General features: G+C 47.8%; 2 protein-coding genes across 2 annotated transcripts; both read right to left on the bottom strand.

Annotated features, from left to right (window-relative positions):
- Positions 1–294: 294 nt before the first annotated feature.
- Pmar_PMAR001949 (hypothetical protein) lies at positions 295–702 on the bottom strand (the record flags this gene model as incomplete). The annotated part of the gene is made up of 3 exons (XM_002765687.1): positions 295–401; positions 452–581; positions 640–702. 3 exons carry the CDS (start codon positions 700–702, stop codon positions 295–297), a joined length of 300 nt encoding a protein of 99 aa, XP_002765733.1.
- Positions 703–863: 161 nt separating this feature from the next.
- Positions 864–1,721, bottom strand: Pmar_PMAR001948 (hypothetical protein; the record flags this gene model as incomplete). Its single annotated transcript, XM_002765686.1, has 1 exon — positions 864–1,721. A coding segment is annotated over one exon (858 nt), but the record flags the coding sequence as incomplete, so codon positions are not given.
- Between the last annotated feature and the right edge of the window lie 130 nt (positions 1,722–1,851).

Genomic DNA, 1,851 nt, shown 5'->3' with positions numbered 1-1,851 from the left:
AGGTCTCCAAGTAGAGGATTCGCCTCCTTGGCCCTTCCTGGCGGCCCCCGTCTAGCCGATGGCATTATATTGATCCAGCCAACAACTACGACCGTAGCATTGGCTTGTGAAGAGGAGGAAGCGAGTACAACATGATTCTCTCCAGTAATGGTAGTGTTAAGCCCAGAGTGTACGCCAAGTCTTTCCTATATCCTACGATCATCATCCAGTATTCAACAGTAACTAACCAAAGATGCACAAGGTGGAAATATCAGCAACTATCATCTATTGCGAAACACTTTTCATCATATACCATCACTTCTTAGGAGTATCGAAATAGACACCGCTCAAGTCGGCGATATACCGAGAAAGGTAGGGGTCGACCAGAGAGCTTTGACTCAGAGATGTGTCCACGGGGATCCCTGACATCGACTTAGTCAACATGGAGGAAGGCCGGTTCGAATAATATCACCTTTCAGAGTGTCAACTTGTAAAAACTGTGGTTTATGGATAGCAGCATCCAATGCCTGATTAAGAGGCTTCTTAGTCACAGATAGATCCATACCCAAGGCGGCACCAGCACGATAGGTGGCTGATGATACCTACGATAAGGCAGCAGTCACTATCATTGAGGGTATAATGATCAGGTATAATGTATACCTGATAGACCTGTACTCCCTTAGCCGCCAGTGGGATACGCTTGAATACAGCTGCCCCGGACATGATGATAAGAAGAAGAGACGGAGTAACTAGCATGAGAGTAGTGTATACCGACTCAACACAAGGGGTCGATACTAGGAATAGAGAAACGTTATGGCCATTGTCGCTGCTGCCACTAGTGTCGTAGTGATATATTACAGGAAGAGGTATTCAATGGTATGCACTTAAATATTACCCTCTGCCTTTCTTAGAGACATATTCAGGGCAGGGTCTTGAAATAGTTCATCACGGGTGTCATGCAACCCAAGTAGATCGTTGTTACCAGTAGTTACATCCGTATTACCCGGAGTATTCACTTCACTGGCCCCCATATCATTATCATCGCCCTCCTTACTGCTGGTAGTAGTATCAGGGTTCTTCACTACCTTACTAACGGGAGTAGATCCCACTATGGGAATCGCCTTGAAACCATCACCGAGATCAACAACACCTTCAGTAGTCTTATCATCAGCACCAACATCAAGTAAGTCCTCAGTCTGTCCTATATTAGCATCATCGTCTTTACTGTCCACAATATGGCACTTCTCTTCGTCCACTACCACTCTAGAACCATCCTTAGCCAACCGTACAACGATGAGGGGAGGATTAAGCGTACGATCTACAGATATAACTGTGGCAGCACCTCGTCCATCAACCATTATATCGATGCCAGGGCCCAGTACTCTGAGGCCTTCACTACTAGGCGATGATGACGACGATTCATCATCGGAATCCTCGGCACCCCCATGTTCCAAAACCGACGCGAATTGACGACCGTTTTGCTGCCTGTACTGCTCCAAGAAGCCACCAGTTGAAGTTATAGGCTGCTGGTCGCATATTGCCATGTTGGGTGGTAGAGTTATGTTAGCCGAGCCTCCAGTTAGAGCACGAGGAGGTGGCGGAGGAGGAGCACTACCAGCCAACATGTCTCGCATCCATCCAGCTGCTGTCTCCAAGCCGTCTGCTACTAGATCAGCAGCATCAAGGGTTGCATCCCGTAGGGTGCCCACAGCTCCCTTCTCTCGATAGTCCAGCACGACGTCCTGAACAAGTTGATGATGTGATATGAAACCATATGAAGAAGCAAGTCGACAACGGTGAGCGTGGGTTGAAGGAAGTGTCCTCCGAGTACTACATAGATAGCATCACCGACGTAATCTGCTGCACCCTGCA

The sequence above is a fragment of the Perkinsus marinus genome (genome assembly GCF_000006405.1).
Source record: "Perkinsus marinus ATCC 50983 genomic scaffold scf_1104296975144, whole genome shotgun sequence".
NCBI classification, from domain to species: domain Eukaryota; phylum Perkinsozoa; order Perkinsida; family Perkinsidae; genus Perkinsus; species Perkinsus marinus.
The sequence above is the reverse complement of the archived record's forward strand: the minus strand, read 5'-3'. Positions and strand labels throughout refer to the sequence as shown.